The 25727-nt window shown below is 36.2% G+C and overlaps 1 protein-coding gene across 1 annotated transcript; it reads right to left on the bottom strand.

Moving 5' to 3' along the window:
* Positions 1-328: 328 nt before the first annotated feature.
* Positions 329-21460, bottom strand: LOC122835564 (mucin-2-like). The gene is made up of 37 exons (XM_044124723.1): positions 21397-21460; positions 20951-21203; positions 20742-20859; positions 20305-20395; positions 20085-20212; positions 19786-20002; positions 19393-19518; positions 19197-19311; positions 18394-18544; positions 18191-18298; positions 18034-18103; positions 17797-17934; positions 16686-16850; positions 16425-16519; positions 16220-16343; positions 15871-16126; positions 15070-15136; positions 13787-13957; positions 13435-13674; positions 7208-8251; positions 6876-7050; positions 6219-6466; positions 5882-6065; positions 5618-5798; positions 5334-5515; positions 5163-5232; positions 4079-4179; positions 3184-3215; positions 2916-3093; positions 2721-2825; positions 2578-2618; positions 2376-2495; positions 1336-1434; positions 1120-1248; positions 989-1028; positions 782-899; positions 329-677 (listed from the first exon to the last, which is right to left on the bottom strand). The coding sequence occupies exons 1-37, from the start codon at positions 21458-21460 to the stop codon at positions 467-469; spliced, it is 5955 nt and encodes a 1984-aa protein (XP_043980658.1). The 3' UTR covers positions 329-466.
* Between the last annotated feature and the right edge of the window lie 4267 nt (positions 21461-25727).

Below are 25727 nucleotides of genomic sequence, written 5' to 3'. Positions count from 1 at the left end.
TGTGTATTTAACCCCACCTGTGTCCTTTGTTTCTTGTCGGGTCCTCGTCTAAACATGGCTATTGTCTGGCACCTTGTCTAGCATCTACTCCGTTTAATTGGTTGTCTGGGTCCATTCGTTTCGCCAGTTGCTACCGCCGCCAGTTGGATTCTGGTCGGCCATGCTGCCTGGCTGTTGGACTTATTTTGTGGATTAATTTCATCATTAAACTATTCCTTCTCACTTCAACCTGGTGCATCTGCGTCTGCCTCACCACCCACCACCACACCCCATGACAAGTAGCTGAGATGGCTGGCCCAAACAAGACAATAAAAGACAGAAGACTTGATTTCACTTGCATCTTTTTATTTAATCAACTGATAAATGAACTCCACAAAGTATGCTATACCTTATTAGAGATTTAATGATTAATTAAATGATTCTTGGAGATACATTTGCATCCCACATGTGAGGACAGAGGATTGGGTCACTGCAGTGTGAAGCGTCGCTTTCTGCGAACGTGCAGTGCAGCAGGTGTGGTGCACTCTGTGTGACCACAGCCGCACTCCTCCACATGCACATAAGTGAACTGGACGTGCCCACCACTTTTACAGTCCAGCGTAACAGTGCGGTTGCTGGTGCGTCTCTCCTTACAGCAGGAGCAGGAATGCTCCATAGCACCTGCTGCTTCAGAGTATCTGAAAGAATCAGGGACAGAAAAAATCAGCACATTCGGTACTTCACAACTGCTTAATAAATGATTTCCAGAGGATGACAAAATTAAAAGTTATGTCATACTTACTTGGTGAAAGTGTTGCATGATCCTTCACATGACGGCATAATCAACTCAGACTGACAGCCATTGTGGTTTACAGGAGTTGTCTGGTTAACCAGTCTGCAGGCCTTTTCCTTTTCCACACCTTTTTAAATGTGAGAGGAGAGAAAAATGTCAGTTTTTCTGCTTATTTCAGTATCTTTAACTAAGGAAACAAAATTACGTTTCCCTCACAGATTTTGCAGCAACCATTTGCTGCCGTCTGAATTGTGTCCTGAATAGAGCAGGAAATAAAACAACAAAAAGTTAGAATTTTTCTTCATATATGATCCAATGTAGATTTATGCATTAAACCAAACACTTACATCCTTGCAGTTGCTCTCTTGGAATACTGGGCAAATGATTTGTTTATTGGTGACTGTAAAAGTCTCACCATTCTTAACACAAGTCTTACTTTCACACTTATTTTCTGGTGGTGACCAGGTTTCTCCTTCCTGAAAATTAGCACACAGATAACAATAGACATGGGTGTTTCAGACTTATTGAAATTAATGCAAATTAACAGTGATGTTTCAGTTTACCTTTAAGAGTGTCTCATTGCCATTAACAGTGAACACACACCGGGTCTGCACACACGTCCCACAGCACTCATCTGAATTGGTTTTTACATATTCGAATCCCTGAAATAAGAAGCTAATTCAGTTAAATCAAAGGTCAGATTAAAATACAGTTGCTTGTAAATTTATTCACACCCCTTGTCCTTTTTAACATTTTGTCAAGCAATTACCCCCTTTTACAAAGTTTTTAATTTGGATCTTCTCCACTAGGCCAAGACAAACTTGGATACAACTGAGCAGAAATGTTACATAATTTTTAAACCTTTGCAAACAAAATCCAGTAAGTGTGAAGTCAGAGTCACTACTTTTTGTAAAACATTCAATGGAAAATAGTTTTTTTTGTTTTAAGTTTTCTGGTATATTGCTTTGCATATGTGGAGATTGCAATTTTTTTCCAATTTTCCTCATTATTTGAATCTTGCCACAGATTTTTAATCTGCTTTATGTCTTGGCTTTCTCTGGGAAATTGCAACACCTAAACATACTTAGAAATAAACCAGGAATGGCAATTATGTTTCCCCACTGCAACTGCTGTCAAGGGTTGAACCGCAGGCAAAACACAAATTTTCTAAACTAATTAAAAAATGTTAAATATACATTTTATCTACAACAGCAAACATTACAACTGAACAATAAAATTTGGCCCACCATACTGAAAATTGAGACATCATCAACAAAATGTTGGACTGTGCAATATATTGTAATTTACTGTATGTTTAGCTGGTTTGATTTCCACAATAAAAGCAGTTAGTTTTAACTTTTGTAAATAAGCCCTAAAGTCCATGTATTATTATGCATTCTGAATCCATTTTTTAGCATTAGCTGGCATTACTTAATCCACATTACTATGTTTACTAGTGCAGAGTATATTAGTGGACATTTACATATTGATATCTCAGATTATGCCTGAATCTCATTTATATTTGTAGTACCTCAACTTCATGTCGACACTTTCTCCCACCAGAGTGACCATATTCCCATACACATTACATTGGCTTCCTCACCTTTCTGCAAGTTTTGTCACACTGCTGTTTCTCACACTTTATTTTCATCAGACCACCAGACGAAGAGTTTGAGGAACAGAAGCAATTCTCACATTTCTGGCCAGGAGCTGAAGAACCAGGCTGACAATTCCACATAAATTCATTGTTATACCATAAAATTAAAACATATATAAAAGATCTCCTCTATATATATGTCCCTTACCTGGTATTCAACATCATTTAGCACACATACTCTTTTAGGTTCTAGGAAAGAAAATAAACAATCATGTAAAAAAAAAGGTCTCTTAAAAGTGATTCTTTGTCTATTTGGCACTATGCAGGTTCAAATTGATTTTATAGACTCACCACATCTAAGTTTTGGACAGCATTTTCCCTCTGGAACACTGATGTTTGGTTTAAATCCAACATCACAGTTCATGTTGATGTCCGGACAAGCGTGGACCTGACATTCTGTTTACAAAAAGAAGGAAAACTCCGTTTATTACAAATTTAGAGACTTAGGAGCAGCAAACAGTAATCAGCATTATTGTTGTGTCTTACGGCAAACGTGGACATTACAGCAGGGATTTGATGGATCAGTTTGATTGACAAGAACATAATCTGGACCCATGCATCTTGGTAAAGCAGTGGGTGGGCACTTCTTAGGCTTGCAGATCACAGTTTTGGTGGACTCATCACAGACACAGTTCTGACATTGGTATTCGAATGTCTCGTTGAACTAAAAATAGAAAAAAAGAAACCAAAGTGTTGAGTTTAATATCTAAGGGAAGAAGTAGAGGACTTTACATGAAAATTGTGTTTGGCTCACCTCACGGGGCATCCCATTAGGATCAAGACAGCCTGTTAAAACATAGTGTAAACATGTGAGTATCTTCTCTCTTGAATAGCTAATGCTGAAATAAGTCACTTTTATTTGTGATTTGATTTAAGATATATTTCAATTTCCCAAGTACGACACACCTAGTAAAAATTATGAAAACAACAACTTCAACAGGTTTTTTTGTGAGTACTTGTAACTTGGAAGATGTTGCAAGTTATTTTGAGCTGCTTTTAGTATGAAGGTACTAAAAGCAGTACCTTGATTGATTGATGTGTCAAACAGAGACAAAATTCCCAAAATGTACCCTTTTGGACAAATAATTAAAAATATGCTGCAAGCAAACTGTATATTAGATATTTTTAGACAGAGTGGGAAAACCCAAATAATAGGATAGGTTAAGCTCATCTACTGTATGTTAGCACAATTTTTGGGTTTGTTGGTTATACTCTAGACAAAACACTTTGATGTTCATTTAAAGGTAAACGGAGCTCAGTAACATTTTGCTGCCTTACAACTATGCTTATTTTTGTCACAAAACATGCAGTTCTCATTTGTTGACAAATGTTTTGTCAACAAAACATTTGTTTATCAATTTACATTGATAAAATATATATTTTATCAATGTAACTTTCCAAGTCATCCCTTGGACATTATTTTTCTCTCAATAAGAACTAAAAGATAAATTTGGTATTTCAATATTTATGGAAACAGTAGTGTTAAAAACTGCAAATTATTTTGGATAGCACACTGATAAATATCACCAGAATGTACAAGACCCCAATTATACTCAAAGACGGCTAGAAAAACAAACAGAAGGAACCAACGATTCAATCTTGAATCTTATGAATAAAACATGCTCTCAGAATTGTTCTTACATACTTACCACAATTTTTAACGCATATTTTTGATTCTCTGCTGAATAGTTTCATTCCTTCAGGACAAAAGCAGCCCTCTGTAGTTAAGTCCATACCTGGATCATTAGGACTGCAACAACAACAACAACAAAAATCATTATTCCTTATTGCATCTTAATTACTCCTTTAGTGGTTAGTGCTTTACTACTAATATTGCTATCATTGGGGTTATTAGTTATATTTCTATGTATGCTGAAGATGAGTCAAATCTAAAAGTTGCAGTACACTGGCCCTTGAAAACAAGATTTTAATACTTCTGCTTTGTAGACTAAAAAATGCTAAACTTTCCACTCCATACTCCACAGTCTAGAAGCATTTTAGATATATTTTTCTCTTTGATTTGCCCTTAAATTGTTTGTTCATGGTTTGTTTTTTCTTTGCTATATTGCCCTGTGAAGAATTGGCTTCCTGTTCAAGATATACTCTTATCTTTCTCAAGAACTCCTGCAGTTAGACACCAGTTCCCCTGAGACACTGAAGTGATAAGTGGGTATAGGCAATGAATGGATGGATTATACTCCTTTTACATTTACCATTGTTTAAGACATCTCCAAAGAATAAATAAGGTCTCATTTCCTTTTCTAAACTTATTGGAAGATTAAAATGATTTAAACTCTGTCTCTGCCAGAGGTGTGAATAATTTTGACGCTAAATGTTGCTGAATATTGTAATGACCAAGAAAGCAAGTTGAGTTTTTTTTAATATATATAAAAGCAAACAAATTAGGTGGAATTGATCAAAACTGAAGAACTGACTAATTGAAAGAGGTAACTAAAACACAAGGGAAAACTCTCAGAAAGACTTCTTGAGGCCTATTAAAACATATTCAGATATTTACTTGTTTATATTATAAAGCATCTAGCTTTTTAATTAGCATCACCTGATAAACCAAGTTTGATTCAAAAGGAAGGTGTTGACAATTCAAAGCAACCCAAGTAGGGTTTCTTTCACAATTGTTTTCAATTTACTTTTGTTTTCACTAAAAACAACTAGTCCCTACCATAATAGTATGAGGAAATACCTTTATATGTTAAATTATTTCTTATAACTCACCTGTCCTCGCAAGTTGGTTGACCTGCAGGTCCACAAGGTTTATAAATTTTGTCTGATGGGCAGTCACTGGCTGTTGGTGAAGCAAATTCCAGTGCTAGTTTGTTTTATTTAATAATAACTAAATACAAACTGTTTTTTTTCAAGATTTGTTGAGGAAAAGAAATATTGTACCACATAGATTAGTGTGGTTCCTCCAGTGAATACAAACTCCAACGTCAGAGCAGGCAGCAGCATAGGTCGCTAAACTAGAGCACTCTACTGGATTCGCTCCCTTGGGAACATGGCAGCTGTCAGAAACGCATCCTTTGTAGTAATTATCTGGAGAGATCCGGGAATGACATTCAGCAAAGACACTGGTGGAAAATGAAAAAGAAACATCATAAGAGAAAATAATGAAAGCTTCCAATCTAATTTACAATAAAAAATAATACAGACAAAACAAAGTTGCAAAGTACCTGCTCTTAAGGAGTTCGCATACAGAACTTGGAATGCATGTAGGTTTCAAGGTCGGTTCTCCTCCAGTATTACAGCCTGTATTTTTCTCTAGAAGCCAGCCATTAGCAATTTCAGTGCAACCTTGTGATACTGTTCCTCCAGGCAGCCAGCAGTCATCATCTTGACTGTTGGTGCAAGTTCCTATCACAAATTTTCAAGTGTCATTATCTACAGTCAAACCAGAAGATAAACACAGATGGTCTCCTGAGAGAGAGAGTTCTTACCACAATGACCCTGTGTGTTTCCTCCAAAGTACTTATATGGAAGGTTGATACTAAATCCAGTTCTTCCAAATTTAACAACCACATTTAGACGAAGAATCTCTAAAACTAAATTAGTGCCAGTGCTCATCACTTTAACACCTTGTTTCCAATAAGGGAGCTTTAGACTCACTTCATTCGTAAATGCCTGCAAATTAATCACAATAATTCAGATATCAAAGAAGGCTAAAACAGACATGATCGCACATGCAAGTACATTGTATATTGGTTAAGACATATTTATTTGTATTTTGTATTCAGTAAAAAAGCTGATATTCAGAGGGGGATCATCTTGTGTTACCTTTAAATCTGGCTGTTCGTTGAGAATAAAATAGACCAGTTTGATATGTTCTGCTCCATAGTTTACATTTAAAGATTGAGGACATGAAGGATCTTCGAAAGGATCACAATGAATTTTATCAATGTAAATTTCCAAGTCATCCCTTGGTGCAATTTCTTTCATCAAATAATAGGAACAGTTTCCATGGTATTTGTAGGACAGTCCATCAAATGTGCTGTAATGATGATCTCCCCACCCTTTGCATTCGCCTGGATTAATAAAAAGAAATAAAATTGTTATTCTGTTTAAAACAGAAGCATTTGACTGAATGTATTGATCAACCAATATATTATGCCCACTTGCATAAGATTAAGTAGGCAGTATGCCGCAAATATAGCTCACACCAATTGTAAAAAGAAAGAATACAATCCACAGATTTTCTGAAGCGTCTAGAAATGACACAATAGCAAAAAGCTATTTGAGCTGTATGGGAGAATAGCTTTGCGAAAAAGAGCTGGGTAGTTGTGCGTGAATAGGTTCATGGCTACTCTCAACCAATTGGCAACACTATTTGTACAATTAATCTTCATTATAATAATGTTGTATTGTTTCTTTTTTGAGTGGTCAAAATATTTAGTTTTTATTATATTTCCTAAAGATTTTAACCAAATAACTTACAGTCACATTGATAATGTTGGCAGCATTGATATTCATCATATACCAAAACAGGAGTTTTTCCATTTGAACAAGTTATGTTTTTGATGGGTGGACATTCATAAGGTACTAGTTGAAGAGTATTGCTTCCAATACATTTGGCCATGGTGCAGTTGCAAAAATAAAAGGTCTCATTTTGCTGTAATAAAGAAAAGAGGATAATCAGGGAGAGGTGGCTACAACTACTATACAGTTGTAGCAACATGACATCAGATTAAAGTAAAATATTTGAAAAGGAGAACATTTCACTACATTTAAATATAGCTTGATTTAGGGTTTTTAGCAATGCAACTTACCATTTTATTCCATTGAGGACAACCTGAAGGAGGGGTTGTAGCCGTTTCAGTTGTAATAGTTTCCATGGTTGTTGATTCAGGAGCTGTTATGGTTGTAACGGTGGTAGTAGTGGCTGGTGTTTCACTTATAGGTTTAGTTGAGGGTGTTGTGGATTTTAAACTGGTAAATGGTGTTTCAGTTGTAGTGGTAGATTTTTTTGGGGTTGTGGATTTTGTGGTGGGAGTTGTGGTAGTAGTAGTATACATTACAGTTGTAGACTTAGTTGATGGTGTTGTAGATTTTGTGGTTCCAGTAGGTATGGTGGTAGACTCAGTAGATGTGGTAGGAGTCGTAATTATTGGTGTTGTAGTTGGTGTTTCAGTTGTAGTGGTAGATTGAGGTGGTGTTGTGGATTCTTTGGTGGGAGTTGTGGTAGTAGTTGGATATGTTATAGTTGTAGGCTTAGTTGATGGTTTTGTGGATTTTGTTGTTCCACTTGGTAAGGTTGTAGACCCCGTTGATGTAGTGGTAGTTTTGGTTGTTGGGGTTGTAGATGGTGTTTTAGTTGTAGTGGTAGATTGTGGTGGTGTAGTGGATTTTGTGATGGGAGTTGTGGTAGTAGTAGGATATGTTACAGTTGTAGGCTTAGTTGATGGTGTTGTGGATTTTGTTGTACCAGTTGGTAAGGTTGTAGATCCCGTTGATGTGGTGGTAGTTTTGGTTGTTGGTATTGTAGTTGGTGTTTTAGTTGTAGTTGTAGATTGTTGTGGTGTTGTGGATTTTGTGGTGGGAATTGTGGTAGTAATTGGATATGTTACAGTTGGAGACCTAGTTGATTGTGTTGTGGATTTTATGGTTCCGGCTGGCAAGGTTGTAGACCCTGTTGATGTGGTGGTAGTGTTGGTTGTTGGGGTTGTAGTTGGTGTTTTAGTTGTAGTGGTAGATTGTGGTGGTGTTGTGGATTTTGTGGTGGGAGTTGTGGTAGTAGTTGGATATGTTACAGTTGTAGGCTTAGTTGATGGTGTTGTGGATTTTGTTGTTCCAGTTGGTATGGGTGGTAGATTCTGTTGGTTTTGTGGTGGGAGTTGTGGTAGTAGTAGGATATGTTACAGTTGTAGGCTTAGTTGAAGGTGTTGTGGAATTTGTGGTGGGAGTTGTGGTAGTAGTAGGATATGTCACAGTTGTAGACTTAGTTGATGGTGTTGTGGATTTTGTGGTTCCAGTTGGTATGGTTGTAGACCCCGTTGATGTGCTGGTAGTTTTGGTTGTTGGTGTTGTAGTTGGTGCTTTAGTTGTAGTGGTAGATTCTGTTGGTTTTGTGGTGGGAGTTGTGGTAGTAGTAGGATATGTTACAGTTGTAGATTTAGTTGATGGTGTTGTGGATTTTGTGGTTCCAGTTGGTATGGTTGTAGACCCCGTTGATGTGCTGGTAGTTTTGGTTGTTGGGGCTGTAGTTGGTGCTTTAGTTGTAGTGGTAGATTGCTGGTTGTGGTGGTGAGTTGTGGGGTTGTAGCTGGTGTTTTAGTTGTAGTGGTAGATTGTGGTGGTGTTGTGGATTTTGTGGTGGGAGTTGTGGTAGTAGTAGGATATGTTACAGTTGTAGACTTAGTTGATGGTGATGTGGATTTTGTTGTACCAGTTGGTAAGGTTGTAGATCCCGTTGATGTGGTGGTAGTTTTGGTTGTTGGTATTGTAGTTGGTGTTTTAGTTGTAGTTGTAGATTGTTGTGGTGTTGTGGATTTTGTGGTGGGAATTGTGGTAGTAATTGGATATGTTACAGTTGGAGACCTAGTTGATTGTGTTGTGGATTTTGTGGTTCCGGCTGGCAAGGTTGTAGACCCTGTTGATGTGGTGGTAGTGTTGGTTGTTGGGGTTGTAGTTGGTGTTTTAGTTGTAGTGGTAGACTGTGGTGGTGTTGTGGATTTTGTGGTGGGAGTTGTGGTAGTAGTAGGATATGTTACAGTTGTAGATTTAGTTGATGGTGTTGTGGATTTTGTGGTTCCAGTTGGTATGGTTGTAGACCCCGTTGATGTGCTGGTAGTTTTGGTTGTTGGGGTTGTAGTTGGTGTTTTAGTTGTAGTGGTAGATTCTGATGGTTTTGTGGTGGGAGTAGTGGAAGTAGTAGGATATGTTACAGTTGTAGATTTAGTTGATGGTGTTGTGGATTTTGTGGTTACAGTTGATGTGCTTAGTTGATGGTGTTGTGGATTTTGTTGTACCAGTTGGTAGTGGTAGATTCTGTTGATGTGGTGGTAGTTTGGTTGTTGGTATTGTAGTTGGTGTTTCAGTTGTAGTGGTAGATTTTTTTGGTGTTGTGGATTTTGTGGTGGGAGTTGTGGTAGTAGTAGGATATGTCACAGTTGTAGACTTAGTTGATGGTGTTGTGGATTTTGTGGTTCCAGTTGGTATGGTTGTAGACCCCGTTGATGTGCTGGTAGTTTTGGTTGTTGGGGTTGTAGTTGGTGTTTTAGTTGTTGTGGTAGACTGTGGTGGTGTTGTGGATTTTGTGGTGGGAGTTGTGGTAGTAGTTGGATATGTTACAGTTGTAGGCTTAGTTGATGGTGTTGTGGATTTTGTGGTGGGAGTTGTGGTAGTAGTAGGATATGTTACAGTGTGGTGTAGTTTTGGTTGTTGGTGTTGTATTTTGGTGGTTTTAGTTGGAATGGTAGACTGTGGTGGACCCTGTTGTGGATGTGCTGGTAGTTTTGGTTGTTGGTGTTGTAGTTGGTGCTTTAGTTGATGGTAGATTCTGTGGATTTTGTGTTGGGAGTTGTGGTAGTAGTTGGATATGTTACAGTTGAAGGCTTAGTTGATGGTGTTGTGGATTTTGTTGTACCAGTTGGTAAGGTTGTAGACCCCGTTGATGTGGTGGTAGTTTTGGTTGTTGGTGTTGTAGTTGGTGTTTTAGTTGTAGTGGTAGACTGTGGTGGTGTTGTGGATTTTGTGGTGGGAGTTGTGGTAGTAGTAGGATATGTTACAGTTGTAGATTTAGTTGATGGTGTTGTGGATTTTGTGGTTCCAGTTGGTATGGTTGTAGACCCCGTTGATGTGCTGGTAGTTTTGGTTGTTGGGGTTGTAGTTGGTGCTTTAGTTGTAGTGGTAGATTCTGTTGGTTTTGTGGTGGGAGTTGTGGTAGTAGTAGGATATGTTACAGTTGTAGGCTTAGTTGAAGGTGTTGTGGAATTTGTGGTGGGAGTTGTGGTAGTAGTAGGATATGTTACAGTTGTAGACTTAGTTGATGGTGTTGTGTATTTTGTGGTTCCAGTTGGAATGGTTGTAGACCCTGTTGATGTGCTGGTAGTTTTGGTTGTTGGTGTTGTAGTTGGTGCTTTAGTTGTAGTGGTAGATTGTGGTGGTGTTGTGGATTTTGTGGTGGGAGTTGTGGTAGTAGTAGGATATGTTACAGTTGTAGACTTAGTTGATGGTGTTGTGGATTTTGTTGTTCCAGTTGGTATGGTTGTAGACCCCGTTGATGTGGTGGTAGTTTTGGTTGTTGGTGTTGTAGTTGGTGTTTTAGTTGTAGTGGTAGACTGTGGTGGTGTTGTGGATTTTGTGGTGGGAGTTGTGGTAGTAGTTGGATATGTTACAGTTGAAGGCTTAGTTGATGGTGTTGTGGATTTTGTGGTGGGAGTTGTGGTAGTAGTTGGATATGTTACAGTTGAAGGCTTAGTTGATGGTGTTGTGGATTTTGTTGTACCAGTTGGTAAGGTTGTAGATCCCGTTGATGTGGTGGTAGTTTTGGTTGTTGGTATTGTAGTTGGTGTTTTAGTTGTAGTTGTAGATTGTTGTGGTGTTGTGGATTTTGTGGTGGGAATTGTGGTAGTAATTGGATATGTTACAGTTGGAGACCTAGTTGATTGTGTTGTGGATTTTGTGGTTCCGGCTGGCAAGGTTGTAGACCCTGTTGATGTGGTGGTAGTGTTGGTTGTTGGGGTTGTAGTTGGTGTTTTAGTTGTAGTGGTAGACTGTGGTGGTGTTGTGGATTTTGTGGTGGGAGTTGTGGTAGTAGTTGGATATGTTACAGTTGAAGGCTTAGTTGATGGTGTTGTGGATTTTGTGGTGGGAGTTGTGGTAGTAGTTGGATATGTTACAGTTGAAGGCTTAGTTGATGGTGTTGTGGATTTTGTTGTACCAGTTGGTAAGGTTGTAGACCCCGTTGATGTGGTGGTAGTTTTGGTTGTTGGTGTTGTAGTTGGTGTTTTAGTTGTAGTGGTAGACTGTGGTGGTGTTGTGGATTTTGTGGTGGGAGTTGTGGTAGTAGTTGGATATGTTACAGTTGAAGGCTTAGTTGATGGTGTTGTGGATTTTGTGGTGGGAGTTGTGGTAGTAGTAGGATATGTTACAGTTGTAGACTTAGTTGATGGTGTTGTGGATTTTGTTGTTCCAGTTGGTATGGTTGTAGACCCCGTTGATGTGGTGGTAGTTTTGGTTGTTGGTGTTGTAGTTGGTGTTTTAGTTGTAGTGGTAGACTGTGGTGGTGTTGTGGATTTTGTGGTGGGAATTGTGGTAGTAATTGGATATGTTACAGTTGGAGACCTAGTTGATTGTGTTGTGGATTTTGTGGTTCCGGCTGGCAAGGTTGTAGACCCTGTTGATGTGGTGGTAGTGTTGGTTGTTGGGGTTGTAGTTGGTGTTTTAGTTGTAGTGGTAGACTGTGGTGGTGTTGTGGATTTTGTGGTGGGAGTTGTAGTAGTAGTTGGATATGTTACAGTTGTAGACTTAGTTGATGGTGTTGTGGATTTTGTTGTTCCAGTTGGTAAGGTTGTAGACCCCGTTGATGTGGTGGTAGTTTTGGTTGTTGGTGTTGTAGTTGGTGTTTTAGTTGTAGTGGTAGATTGTGGTGGTGTTGTGGATTTTGTGGTGGGAGTTGTGGTAGTAGTTGGATATGTTACAGTTGTAGGCTTAGTTGATGGTGTTGTGGATTTTGTGGTGGGAGTTGTGGTAGTAGTAGGATATGTCACAGTTGTAGTAGTTGATGGCGTGGATTCTGTGGTTCCAGTTGGTATGGTTGTAGACTCAGTTGATGTGGTGGGTGTTGTGGTTGTAATTGTTGGTGTTGTAGTAGGTTTTTCAGTTATAGTTGTAAATTCTGTTGTTGATTCTGTAGTTGATGGTGGTGTTGTTGTACTTATGTCTTGCCTACAGTCTGGCGTACAGTGTTTTAATTTATCATCAAAAACTGCACCTTCTGGGCAATGAGGGTAACAACCTGCAAAATTGCAACATAAACTTTGTAAGCATTTTTGGTTATAATATAGTAATATGTTTAATATTGCTTTGACAAGAAATATAAATTCTTTTTTTGTTGTGTTCATTCCTTTTGGTTACAATAATCTTTTATTTTTGTCATAAAGTCAGCCAAATGGGTAGCTTAGTTAATTAATTTTTACTCATCATTATTTTTTATTTCAGAAAGTCTTAAATCACAACTTACCTTCAAGCTTTGGAACATGTAGAAAATAATTTGAACAAGTCTGGTATGACACTGGAGTGCCAGAATGATAGTGCCATAAGCAGTCATGTTTATTGTAGTAATCACAAAAGACAGCTAAAAATAAAGTGCAGAAACAATGCTTAAAAACCTGTCAAGTTAAAATGTAATTTTCCTTTATAATCACAGTATCATCGCATAAAATAATTGACATTTGTTATTAGAGTATTTTGCCTTTTGATAAAAAATCTAAAAGGCTGTGTTGCTCCTTTCCTTTTCAATATTTTTACAGACCCTATACAGAACAGACCAAATGGTTGGACACACTTTCTAATTGAATTCAATTGGAAGGTGTGTCCAAATTTTTGGTCTGTATTGTATATGTTTGTTTTTAGAGTTTTTTCCCTCTTCATTATTGACTCAGTTGCTAATAAAAATTAAAGCAACCTTAGTTTTGTGTAGTAATATTTTCTGTTTTTTAATATAACTATGCTTAAGTTATCTGTCCAGTAACAGTTTATTTCTTTCCTAGGTATCAAACAAACTTAAAACAAGTGCAAGGAGATATTGTTTACTCACGACAGATTTCTGGAGTTCTCCATGAAATTGAAACATTAGCTTCATTGCAAGCTTGCGCATAAGCTGCAACAGCTGAACAGAAACACTCACAGTCTCCTCCAGTGTCACAAGCACATGTGTCTTTCACACAGTTTTCGTAGAACAGCTGAGGCTCTATCTGTTTAAGCATGCAAAATTATGGATTGGTTTTGTGCTTTTAGTGCAACATCTTCACTGTACACATAACCTTTGTACTACCTTGGAGTGGCATTCTTTGAATGTGTCTCCTCTTATGATATCGCACTTCTTTTCTGCCCAGTGGTCTCGATAAGGTCTTTTTTCACAAGCGTCAATAATCTTATCCACATCTGAGCAAGAGCTGCTCCCTTTCCAACTGTTTGCAAACTCTAATGGGCTGCTCACTACCAACCCACTCCGGGTGGTAAAGTCGTTCTCTCCATTGCCATCAAAATTTCCACATAATCCACACACTTTACTCTGCACAAATATAAACAAGTCAGTCATTGGCACATCTTATACCATGTCTTAATATTAGCCTCAACATTGCCAAATTTGTAGTTTGTTCTCATAATGAATTGCTGAGACTCACCGTGAAATTTGATTCCAGCTGGATAACAAAATATGTTTTGCGATCCCAAATTACAGTTAGACCGATATCAGAAGCTACCACAATATAAAATCCCAGATTTGTTATTCGATATTCATTTTCTGTGCCATTTTCCTCTTTATATGTTCCATCTGAGAGGGTGATCACAGCTCTCTGAAATATAAAGAATATTTAACTTTTGTAAAAAGAATAAAAAGTGGGAGTACTATTGGTACTATTTGATTTTGTATCATCTGTTTTGATACCTAAAGCTACTTGAGGGAGTTGTTAACTATGGAGAAAGCATTTTGTGTCTTTGCATTTTGCCTTACCCCAAGCTTAATTTTGACACTTTTGGAGCATGTTGTGCCTGTGGATCCACATGGTTCATCTTGTGTGATGACTTCAATGTCAGTCTCTTCTGTTTTATTAAAACAGTTATTCTGAACAAAAATAGGGTATTTAAGTTGTGTTCAAGAGAACAAATAATGAACAAATAATAAATTAATTAATTAAACCCCACAAACTAAAAATACTACACACATAAATTGCTCCTCAAAAGAACATACTGTCATACTTTGCTATTCATATGGCTGCCTATGCAAATGCATAATTTTCAGGAAAAACAGATATTTAGTTTTAAGCTCATACCTAAATATATTAAATCATTTCAAACACAAATGTCTGCTTCATTCTTACTTTCCCCATTCTTAAACTAATTTGTTGATGTCCACAAAGTAGAGAGTCATCTTTTACTAACAAAGATCCAGTGTCTGATAGCCAGTGTCTGTGTTTTACCAAGTAATCTCCTTCCTGCTGCTGTGCAGTGATATTTCAATTATTCATTTATTAAATAATCCCATTTAATTCCTAATAATCAAAGCCCAGCTGCAGATAATTGTTTTTTAAAAGTGTTTTTCCTTTAACTTACCTTTATAGCAAGATAAGTACAATCTCCTTGAAACTCATAACGTTGCATGTCAAATGTTCTGTGATGTCCACTTCCATAAATAACGCAGCTCTTTGAACAATTGTTCATTGTGCATATCCACTTTCCACCTCTGCAAGTACTAAATATGTAATAAATGTATAGAATTAAGCAGGATTATTAAATGCATCAAATTCAAACTTAAAATGTTCAACAGAAAATTGTTTTTAGTCTAAAAAAAATTGCAGCACAAGTAGTATATTTATTTACCAGAGGTTACAATCTTGATAAACTGTCCCTTCAGGTTTATATAATTTGCCATTGTGCTTGCATGGACATTCACTTTCATTTTTCACACAGGAGCCATTGCCATCATTAAGCTGGCCAGGAGGACACATGCATTTGGATACACATCCTGATACATCCTGAAAAGATAAGATATATACAGTTCTTCAAAAGTATTCAAAAATAGTTGTCATCTTTCGCTGTAAACATTAATTTGTTTGGTGAGCCTACCTCAGCCAACATTAAATTAAAGCTATTCTACTGTCTCAAGAGATCTACAGCCTGTGAAAGACAGCAGTACAGAACCACATGCAACACTTGGTCTATTTTAGTGGCCCTCGTTTAATCAGTATTCATTTTTGTTTAGTCAGTTTGAAGATACTCACACAAGCTGACTAACATGTTCACAGAGCACATTTCAGTGGCACATAAACAAAATGTCCACATATTGTCAAAGATGAAAAAAATATATATCAGAAGTTCTGATCCTTGTCAAAGACAAAAACTCACACAAGTATTGTCAATCAGATTCATGCAAGTTTTTTCACATTGTGGTCCAAGGGTTTTGTTGCTTGTAGAGGAGCAGTTGAAGTACTCTTTTGGATGAGGACATGCTGTACAAAAAGAATGTACTTGTTTACATTTCACAAGATTACACAAGTACCAGTGCTGTAGGAAAGCAAGGAAATTAATGGCCCAGTGACTTACTAAAGGACTCGTTTTTCTGGGAAAGGCAGTGAGGCCTTCCATTGTTGCACACACTTGGGAAAAGCATCGAAAGATTTACAATGCAACCGATATGCAGCATCAATGCTCATTACTGGGAGAAAAAAAATGTCAGTAAGCGTATTATTTAAGGTTTCTTCTGACTCACCAGTGCTCAGTATCGATGGTGAGAGACTTTCCTGCCTCAATGTTTTGACCTTTATAGGAACAAGAACATTCTTCTTTGGGTACACAAGTGTCTTTTTCATTCAGATAGAGACCATCAGGGCAGAAACAGCCAACCACTGGCAAGAAATGTGAAGTGCAGCTCTGCTGATCTGAGCTCAGTGAACTACAAGTCAGCTGGCACCTCCGATGATTGTAAGTGAAGATCTGAGTTGATGGACAGCTCTTTGTGTATTTCTCTGTTATGTGAATAATATGGGAAAATTACCTAGCTGTTACAAGACTTACATATGACAGTTAATGTGTTGTCATGAAACTTAAAGACATATTACCACATTCGTTTCCAAAATCTGTCACAAACTTTCCCTTTGCTGCACAAGCTCGACCATAAGAGGTGAAGACGGCACATAAGCCGTCGTCGCTTTTCTCACAGCTGCAGGTGGAATAAAGGCAGCGCTGCAGAAAAAAGAACACTTTAAGAAAATTATAGTCCAATAAAACAGAATTAAAATCTGAAAGAAGAGGATGTTGTTGTACCTTGTAGTAATTGTCAGGATTCACCTCTGAATGGCATTTTGCAAATGAACCAGTTGAATTTCTGAGCATTTCGCACCAGTGTCTGGCATAATTCTCTACAATTAAATGTAAAATTATTTTTACACTTCCAATAACCTGAAATATACTGAATACAAATTAAATATATTTACTCACAAAGCAACAAAAGAAAAGCTTTACTGTTAAATAGAATACTACAATGGATTTCATTTGATTGGAACAAAATAAATTTAATATTTTTACCAGTTTCCATTCTGTCGGAACAGGGGTTTTCAAGCATTCTGCCTACGTCTAGGCATGTTTGGTCGGCCTTCCAAGAATTACCAAAATTTACTGCAGTTCCTTCTAGGCTCCCTTGAGGAGTCATCATATCATCATTAAAAGCCATGTTGTAGTTTCCACATAAACCTGAGGAACATGTTCAGAAGAACAATTGCTTAGTCTCTGAAACATCCAAACTGGAGGAAAATTTCTTTATTTTCTGTCTTGAACATATGATTCCTGAAGCTTTTCATGTGTTTCTGGCTGCATTACCTTTATTGTGGAATATAGATTTTTCAATTTAACAATAACTTTTCAAATTTACAACATAGTCATGAATGTTAATTATTGTACTTGTTTTGCCTTTTTTTTAGCAGTATAAAAAATATACCACTTAATTAGTCTATATTTTTGACAGATTGACAAACAGATAAAGTATATTCTAGTTCACATATGTTAATCCCAAGGCCCAGGGCGCCACATCCAGCACACCAACACTACTGAAGTGGGACACATAAACAGACCCCTCAGCATAACAGTAGTTTGCAAAAATATAATTTTTATCAATTAAATCTCTTTTTATCTGCACTGCCAAATTATATCACTGTGAAAAGATCATTGATATTGTTACACCTGGAAAGAAGGATAGCGGTACATCAAAAAGGATGAAAACAATGAAGAAAGGAATGACAAGAGCAAGGAAAGAAGAAGAAAGCATAGGACAGAAGATGAGGTAAGAAAGGAAATTAGACAAATAAAGGAAGGAGAGACCTAAGAAGGTTAGAAATGAAGCATGGACACAAGAAAGTAAACAAGGAAAGAACAAAGATAGGACAGAGGCAGAAAAGGAAGAAGGGGCACAAGAAAAGATTTTTATGAAATGTGAGAGAATGAATAAAGACTAAAAATGCAAATATTTATCCATCCTTCTATTTTTTTCATACTTTCCCACAATCTTTAAACACTAAAATTAAATGCTACTTGTTTCCATGCAGTTCCTGACTGCACAAGAACCCTGTGTGGTTTTGATTATCATACAATAAAATGGTCTATAAAGGAAGTTGGCTAAATTAAAGGAAAACATAAAACTCACCAAGTGTCTTTTCTTTGTAGCTGCTTTCCAGACTGATGTAGGCTTGCATAACAGGAACACGCTGGATCTGAATTTGAAGGCCAAACTTTGCTTTGACCATGATATGAAAGGATGAAGCATGAAATATTCTGATGTCCCCTGTAAATAATGTCAGAAAAGTCACCTGATGTTACACAAATAGAAACTCGTTTAATGAAAAAATGAGCTCAATTAAAACTTGCTTCTTGTCAGACCCACCTGAGTAATATGGCAAACTGATGTCCTCCTTATTCTGTTGAACTTTTCCCTCAGCTGTAAACATTAATACCTGTAGAAAGACAGAACCAATTATGAGTGATTTGTAGATATTAGTGTGAACTGAGAAAGTAAATACTAACATCTGTATTTTACTCACTTTATCTACGTCCAGATGGATTTTAAGAGCTTTTAGACAAATAACATTTTTTTTTTCTGCACATGGTCCCAACTGGGCCCGAATAGTAAAGTTTGGACTTAGTCCATCCTGAAGATGGACAGAAACAGAAAACATTTCAGCACAGGGAAATCTTCACTGCTTTGTATTATTTATCAGCAACTAGAAAATCACTTATTATTTACCTTGCTCTCCACCTTGGCCAGGGTATAAAGACAATTTCCATGAAAGATATAGGTTGCACCATCAAAAGTTGTGAAATGTACACCTTCCTCAACTGCACATGTAGCCGGGTTCTCGGAAGTCTCACACTCCCACTTCCCCTCTGAACAAGTACTGAAAAATACACATCTGTATTACAATTTTCTAAGTATATTATGTGACAGACCAACACAAACCCAGACATTATCATGAAGTGGAAGAAAAATAACAGTTTAAAATTCTGTAAAAGTAACAAAGCTACATAGTTTTCATATAGAAAACTCTTTACATCATACTGAATGAACCAATTCTACTTGATGGTGGCAAAATCCTGCTATGGGGATGCTTTTGTTTAGCAAAAACAGAAAAAAAAATAGACATCAATTTCTTGATGTACCAAGCTAGAAACAGGTACAAGTGTAAAGTGAGCTGAGTACAAATATATATATGTATATATATATATATATATATATATATATATATATATATATATATATATATATATATATATATATATATATATATATATATATATATATATATATATACATATATATATATATATATGTCTAATTTTCCAACTTTACTTTTGAATAGTGTGTTAAATTCTATAATTTTCATACATTTCAAAATGATATAATTTTGACTTAGTTTATTGTATGAAATATCAATAAAATAAATCAAAATTTATTGTTTTAATGTATGTTTTAAGAAATTTTGCCAGCATTGTAACAAAAAAGATAAATTTACCATCAAGAAGACATTCCGTAAACATCTTGAAACATACCAGTTTGTTTTTTCATGACGGTAAACCTCTCCAGAGTTGTAGATTTTGTCATGCTTGCACTGACACTCAGACAGAGGGATGCAGCCCCTCTCAGAAATATTATCAAACACCGTTCCTGAGAGAGAAAAATAGTTTCATTGTGTGAAAGTGAATTAACAGTGGCAGAATACACATTTTAAATGTAAAGAGAACTAACCAGTAGGACAAGAGCAGCCGTCTATTTTATGGTCCTCACACATTAATCTTGTGTCTTGATGTGTGCAAGTATCCGTGCAAGGAAAAGCACTTTCTTCATACTTCATGTTGTAGGGACACTGTTTACCTGGGAAGATAAATGGTGCCATAAATAAAGGGTGGTGGTAACTCCTAGAAATATTTGGGCAAAATACCACGCAGGTCATTTTTGAAATAAAATTTGATGTCACTTTGGGCAAATTTGAGTGCTATGTATAGATTCTTAAATATTGAAATAACATTGTCATCCTTTGAAATGATAAACATTCTTTTGTGGTTTGGTTCTGTAATATTTCCTCCTGTACCCATTATCATGTGATGTGAATTAGAGTAAAGGGACAAACATGAATCATACCACAGAAATCAGGTCTCCTCCAGTTGGGTGGCTGTCCTCCTGCATGCGAACACTGACGAGAAAACTCAGACACTGTGCTGCAGACACAGGAGTCACTGGTACCGTTGTTACAGGCACACATGTCTTCCACACATGCCTTGATGAAAGCTTCAGCACTAATCAGGCTGGTGCATGAACTCCAGGAATCCCCGTCAAATATTTTTTCACAGATGGTTTGCTGTAGTGAGGAAAAATGATGAAAATCAAAGTCAGCATTTTCCTTAACATTTTTACTGGAAAAAACTGATTTATATACTTACAGATGCTTTGCATGAATCTGACACATTCGTCTTTCGGTTACCATCTTCCACATGAGGGTCTTTGCATTCATCGTTTGGCAGATGGACTCTGTGTTTGATTCCAAACTCAATGGGAGTTATTTTAAAACCTGATCATGAAGATGAAGTAAAGAACATTAAAGATATGACTGATTTTATTTTATTTTCTAATACATTTCATACACTTCATTAAACTACATGCCATTATCCATGAACTCATTATAGACAGGAACGCCGTTGAAATCTCCACAAAGGCCACAAGTTTGGTTCTTGTATGTGTCTGAAACTTCCACCTGAAGCACAAAACAGAGAGGATCATGTTTCATTTTATTTTTCATTATTCATACCAGAAAGAAAATTTCAAAGTCTCTATTCTTTTACAGTACCTATAATGTTCAAAATTGTTAAAAGTTACAGTTAAGTTAAAGTCCAATGTTTCCAACAATCCAAACAGCTTTTGTCATCTCATAATTTCCTCTCTCCAGAGATTTATTGTATCTCCAATTGTTTCATCCAGCAGTGAGAGCTAATGTATTTATTTTAAGTCTGACCTCTATATGTAATCAGTCTGTCGATGTGATTTATTGATTAGGAAAAAAATATTGACTCAAAGGAAGGCAGAAACAAACAGGTGTATACCATGACTGCATCTTCACGGTTCCACATAACTATAATGCCGACTTTGGTAGCTCGAAGCCTGATGTAAAATGTACTTTCTTCCACTTTTACTCCCGCACTATAGTGTGGCAGAGTGACTCTGATAAAAGAGAACAAAAGTTTGAAGGTTTAAATGACAAACACAATGTAAAAATATGTTAATTAGTGTATAGTGTGTGTGTTTTACTTACGGATTGTAATTTTTAGTAACCTTAGTCTTGGTTAGGTTGAATATATTTCCAGAGATGGTGATCACAACATAGGGCATTGTAATATTTCCATCATTTTCTTCTCGTCTAATGTGTACAGAAAACGTGTCGGCTTGGAGGCAGTCTTTGACCAAGTTGTACTCACACAAGCCAGGAAACTGGAACACTTCACCATCAAAGGTCTTAAAGTGCTGCTTGCCCCAAGTGCTGCAGATGTTGTTGACATGGTTGTCAGCTAGAACAGTAAAAGACAAATAAAGAAAAATAAAAGCCAGTTATCTCTTTATGTCTACACATTACGTTTTAAACAGTAATTTTTGGAAAAAGAGATTTACAAGGCTAGCACTTATTGGACATAATTTACAAACACCATATAATGAATTTCAGAGACAGCCATGCAGTCAGATTTTAAAAGATGTCAGTCTTACCCAATGTGGTCTGGATTTCAACAGCAAAACTGCAGAAACACAGCCACACCACAGTCCACTTCATGCTTGCCACTGTGGGCTTGTTGTCTCAAATAGTAGACAGAAAATAGTGAGGCTGGAGCAGAGGCCCTTTTATATTAATATTACCTATTGTTTTGATAACATCTTTTAATGACTACTGGTGAGATGCCAAGATGATAAATATTGTCAGTATGGTCATCTGATCTTATCACAAAGGCTGCATTGTCTTAATCAAACATCAAGCTCCTTGTCACTCATCTGGTCCAGAATTATTTTGACACGGTCTCCAGCAGCGCAAATAAGCCAAAAGTCTTTAATGATTTTTCAAATATTTTTACTTCAAGTAGTCAAAGGTTTTTGTAATCTTTAAAGGTAAACTTTCATTTATGTTTCTTCTAAGATCATTATTTTGGGTTTAGGTTACCAAAGTCTCACCTATGGCACATTCATAATATATGAAAAATGTGAGCAAGTACCTTCTTGGATGGACGGTATAAAGAAAGTAGAGCCGTTTGAACACTTCTACAGAATATGTAACCTTAGATGATAAGTGTTGGTCAACAAAAGTATTAGTTGTAGTTTATAGAAACCACAAACTAATGTTCCTTCTGATGCCCAAGCAGCACAAACAAAGGCACAGCTAATGCTCCTTTATACTAAACATAATCTTTGCATTTTCTTCTTTTTTTAAAAATTTTAAATATTTGAAAATTTCTACTAATTTGAAATCAACTGCATTTCTTTTTTACTCAAATTGAAACCACAACTCATGAGATTTTTTGAGTAAGTAACAAAAACATCCTTTGTGTCGTGTTGCTGAAATGAAATTCATTTGGTGCAGGATGTAGATGTAAATGTGGATCAGTGAGAGCTGCCATTCTCTACCTGAAGTGAATCACATCATTTCCAGAAAACGGTACATAATAGGTGTATTAATTGTTTGTTTATAGGGAAAGACTTGACAGAAAAAGGGCACTCTGCAGTGAGCTGGGAGACCAGATGCGGGTCGGAAATGGGTTAAGATGCAGCCACGTTGTGCAGTAATTACACCACCAACTATATTTTCAAACGCCAATATGTTGAAGTACTAGTAAAGCTAAAGATCATATTTAATAAAGGTTAGAAGTCTTTCTTACAGTTTGAACTCTGAAGTTACTACAACATTTGCACAAACTGTGTTGTGAGTAAGTTATGAAATCACACAAAAAAATTGGGTCTAATTCTGGTACTTTCAACTAATAAATTCTATTTTATAAAACATTTAAAATAACAGATTTAAAAAATGCTAATCAGTGTATAAGGAACATGCATTTTCAAATCGATCATTAAAAAGTTTTTAAAGTCAAAATGTACAGTAGATAATGCATGGTTGTTTGAATGTACTGCAGTACAGCAAATACTACTGTACTACTGTCTACAGAATATTTACTTACTCATTGAATTACACAGCATAGCTTAAAAGTAAATACAAATGAATAAATTACAAACTATCTCTTTAAGATTAATCATAGATAATATATGTTGGATAATCACTTTAAACATCTGTAAATTTACTTTTACTTTCATCATAGCAGTCTCTCTTCATTAAAGGCGAACTAATAGACTACAAAATTATACCCATTCACTCTTTTATGTGCAAAGATCTCCTCCAACTCCACTCAAATTTCAATACTTGAAACTCAGAACTCAAGTGTGGAACTTGTTCTGTTTCCCCAAGGTTGAAGTACACAGAGGGCATCACTTAAGAGAACAGTCCAGTTTGGCTGACTAATTGTGTCCCATCAATAAGCAAAAATACAACGAGACAAAAGTGGAAGAGTTTTGAAGATGTGGGTGCTCTTGCATTTGGTCAAGATAAAAGGGGATTTAAAGATGGCCTCTCTGAATGGCACAAAAACCCACACAAACTGAAGATTTTGTAGATCTGGTGAAAGACTGGACATGACCTTGAATAAATCTGTTTGATATCAAAAACCCTACAGTCTGTGGGAAAAAGAAAAAGTGAGCTGAAGTTTTTCCAAAACTACTGCAATAGATTTAAAAGCTTAATGGCTGCTTTGAGGATAATTACTTCTTTACACATTGGTTTGGATACTTTTCTATCTTTAATTTATTTGAAAACACGTGCATCTATTTACTCAGGTTAACTATGATTAAAATTTGATTGAGGATTTGAGACACTGATGTGTTGCAAAGAAAAGCAAATAGAATAAATCTGTAACAGTGCAAATACTTTCTCCCACTCCTGTAACTCCATGGAGATTAAGCTGTCTAATTTTTACGGTTGATGAGTTTTGAAAATGTTGGGTTCTGTCCAACGATATCTTTATTTACATCAGCATGGAAGACACTTATCATCAGGTGTAAGAATTCATATCAGGATGTTTGAGGGCGTGGCAGTGGGGTTATGCACACGTCACTGCCATCAAGGTCAGTTGAGTTCATCTTTCTTCTGAACCAATCTCCTTTAGACTTATTTTTCTGCAGTCTTTACAGAATTTTCACATCAAAAACATGACCTAATAAATGAGAAGTGGGACTCTGAAAAGTAGGAATGCAATTTATTTTATACTTTAATTTATTTTCTAAAGTGAAGAAAGAAAAGATGACTTATTTTTTATTTTTACTAGCACGTCTTTCCTTAGATGGTTCATTTTGATCTTTTAAATATTTAAGCTTATTTATAATAATATTCAGCAGTGCAAAAACTGATAACATAAGTAAGTTTTACTATGCTTGAGAAGGTAATAAATAACAACCCGGAGAGAAACTTTTTCTTGTTTCAGGGTTTGTCTGATTTGTAGGTTTCCTTGTAAACTATACAACTTTTACTGCTGTCTTTTTTACATAAAGTTACTTTATATTTAGGTTTAAATCAACTTCTTCAAACATAATTTCCTACCATATAATAAATGCTCTGTCTACCCATATTTTGATTTCTTTGCATAGTAAATATATATTCCTATATCAGTATATATCTATATATACACTGCATTTCAATATATATATAGATATATATATATATATATATATATATATATATATATATATATATATATATATATATATATATATATGAGTCTAGGGGTTCTTGACAAACATTCCCAATTTGCCTGATTTTAAAATTATGACAGGATTGACTCTAAACTTGTCATGATCATAAGGATGTTAAGATTTACCTCCAGAGTTGTGTCTCTGTTTTGATATTTAACTCTGTTTTCTTGGGGGAGGCAGTGAGGGGGGAACCTCAGGCATGATATGTGCATGTAATGAAAAGATTTTCATTATTGGGCCTGATTTTGTAATTTGTATAGCACTGCACTTGAAGCACAGATTTGCACATCAATAACCATTTGCACACAAGAATTTTTAACTTTTTATTGAATATTTTAGCACGTAGCTTTCTGTTTTAGGCTCTGCATAGCTGCTTCTCATTGAGAAGTGAGATGGTTGCCTGTGAGGGGAGGATAATTGCTACACAGAGCAAAGACGGACTACTGGTTGGTAAAACTTAAGCAAATGTTTGTGTAGAAATTGTTCAGTGTGGATGTGGAGGTGCTAAGATAAAATGACTCACTTGTTTTTTCCTGCATCTGCCTCTCCAGACAAACACCAAGGGGTTCAGACAATTTTCATGTCTTCTTCTTCTTTTTGATTTTTAATAGCAGGTGACACCTAACGTTAAAATGCATTATCGCCATTTACTGTACTGGAGTGAGGACCAGGGTATTTGCCCCCTCTTTTCTTTCTCTCTAATCCTAACCTAAATTCTTATATGCAATCCTTTTTCTTTCAAAAATACTGTAACTGTTTGGTTTATCTTATTATGTTTAACTAAAATCTTATTCATTCTTAATGTCTCCACATCATATTTCCTTTATTTTTTTTGTTTCAACTTTTCTCAACTTACCCTATACATTTCACAATGAATTATTACATGTTCATACCACACTCACAACTACTTGTTGGATGTTTACCTATCAAATATAAAGTTTAGTTTAATCCTCTATGTCTGAGCCGTAATCTTGTCATTACTACGTGTTCCTTTCCTCCAATTATTTCCATATTCCCGACTTTCTTCTGGATATGAAGGTTCTGGGATAAGCTGTGGAAAAGTGGGGGGGAACTGTGTGCTGTGTTTCATAATGGTGCTTATAGTGTAGTGATAAAACATAAAATATTTATCAAAAGTAAATAGAAATGTGTGTTTGTATTTGGTAAAATTACATTTTATTTATATAGGTGTAAATTGGTGATGTTCTCTATGAACTAAAGGTGTTTTGGGCAGCTGAGACTATTTAATGCTGCAG

This window comes from Gambusia affinis, linkage group LG08, assembly GCF_019740435.1.
Source record: "Gambusia affinis linkage group LG08, SWU_Gaff_1.0, whole genome shotgun sequence".
Classification (NCBI taxonomy): Eukaryota; Metazoa; Chordata; class Actinopteri; order Cyprinodontiformes; family Poeciliidae; genus Gambusia; species Gambusia affinis.
The sequence above is the reverse complement of the archived record's forward strand: the minus strand, read 5'-3'. Positions and strand labels throughout refer to the sequence as shown.

What these genes read in the sequence shown, in the direction of transcription:
- LOC122835564 (XM_044124723.1), bottom strand. Translation starts at nt 21,460, where the DNA reads ATGAAGTGGACTGTGGTGTGGCTGTGTTTCTGCAGTTTTGCTGTTGAA. An exon ending in TGAAATCCAGACCACATTGG is followed by an intron (nt 21,204 to 21,396) that starts GTAAGACTGACA and finishes TTACTGTTCTAG; the next exon opens with CTGACAACCATGTCAACAAC. An exon ending in CTACAAAGAAAAGACACTTG is followed by an intron (nt 16,851 to 17,796) that starts GTGAGTTTTATG and finishes CATGTTCCTCAG; the next exon opens with GTTTATGTGGAAACTACAAC.